General features: G+C 39.6%; 1 protein-coding gene across 1 annotated transcript in view; it reads right to left on the bottom strand.

Moving 5' to 3' along the window:
• Positions 1 to 369, bottom strand: part of LOC119426102 (calcineurin subunit B-like) — a 67,601-nt gene extending 67,232 nt beyond the window's left edge. Inside the window, 2 exon segments of the mRNA XM_037693661.1 lie at positions 22 to 54; positions 282 to 369. Of these exon segments, the coding sequence (XP_037549589.1) occupies positions 22 to 54; positions 282 to 353 (105 nt within the window). The 5' untranslated portion in view covers positions 354 to 369.
• Positions 370 to 1,576: the final 1,207 nt, after the last annotated feature.

The following is a 1,576-nucleotide window of genomic DNA, read 5'->3' as shown; positions in this document are numbered from 1 at the left end:
GTTAACATTATTTGAACTAACCAATGGTTGTGTTGCCTGCAGTCTCTCCAAACACTGAATACAAACAAGAGAAGATATCAGAGGAATGCACTACAGTCACGAAAAGAGGGATCACATTAAACCATGCGCAATCAAACGCAATGCAAACCATGGGTTTTGCATTCTTCAAAGTAGAAAAACAGTGCGACTTATTAACACAAAATGTTTCTTAGATTGGAAAATCATGCAAGTGAGATTGAAATTATTTAATCAAGAAACTCAAATTTCCCCCAAATTCTCACCCGGTCACAACTGTCCATAGGGGTTCCACCAGGCTTGCCCTGGTCTCCTTTTTCACCCTTGGCACCAGCCATGCCTGGCACCCCTGGCAACCCCTTGGAACAGCCCCCTTCACATTCCTCCTGAGTTAAACACATAGAAACACTCATACATATATATGTTTGTACACATATATATATATATATATATATATATATATATATATATATATATATACACACAAAGCATGCTGATCAACACATGCCATGCATATACTGTACTTCCAAAGCCTGTGTTTTGGCGTAATGTAAGAATAAAAAAATGCAAATCTCTTATTTGAATAAATGCACCATTGAAATGCTTACATCTTCTTGTGGGCCATCTTGAGGTGGAGGGTGTTCTCCAGTATAGAGCTGCAAAGAGGAATACAATTGCTATAAATGTGTTTTAAAAAGTTAATGTCACTTATTTGATATAGGGGAACACTCATTATAAACCAACACTTCCACACTTGACAAAGTGTGACACAGACATAGTTACCTATGACTGTGGGGAAAAAAAGGTCCACCCACTTTTGTTTCTAGAGATTTACATATCAGGGTAAAAGTGTATTAAAAAGATCTGATTTTTAGCTCATTCTAAAATGGTTTGAATCTAATTTCAAGGGTGCAGCAGCACAACAGTTTTCATATTGTCATTCTTTGCTGAACAAATAAAATGGCAAAATGAAAAAGCAGTGTGTAAAGACAGCATGCATTCAGTGATTCAACAAATTGCGGAGCCATTTTTTTTGCAGAACTACTTAGAAATATTTGGTTTCTGTATGACTTTATCAGTGTTTTACATTGTGAAATAAATTTTTGACCCACTACTATTTACATTGTTAATTCAGCTCATTAACATTTGTGGAAAATTGCTACTGTACATCTGTTTAAAATCCAACACTTTAATCAGGGTGAGGACTGAACTTTGAGTAATGACAACACTTTGATTCTTCTCGGGCAGCACGGTGGCGCAACTGGTAGAGCTGCTGTCTTTCAGCGAACAGGTCCCTGGTTCAAACCCCGGTCCAGGTGCCTTCTGGGTGGAGTTTGCATGTTCTCTCCGTGCATGCGTGGGTTTTCTCCGGGTACTCTGGTTTCCTCCCACAGACCAAAAACATGCATGTTAGGCTGATTGGTAACTCTAAATTGTCCCTAGGTGTGAGTGAGAGAGTGAATGGTTGTTTGTCTCGTTTGTATCTATGTGGCCCTGTGATGGACTTGCGACCTGTCCAGGGTGTACCCCGCCCCTCGCACAGTGATTGCTGGACATGGGC

This window comes from Nematolebias whitei, chromosome 19 (assembly GCF_014905685.2).
Source record: "Nematolebias whitei isolate Nwh7 chromosome 19, NemWhi1, whole genome shotgun sequence".
Taxonomy (NCBI): domain Eukaryota; kingdom Metazoa; phylum Chordata; class Actinopteri; order Cyprinodontiformes; family Rivulidae; genus Nematolebias; species Nematolebias whitei.
This window is presented reverse-complemented; position numbering and strand designations above follow the sequence as displayed.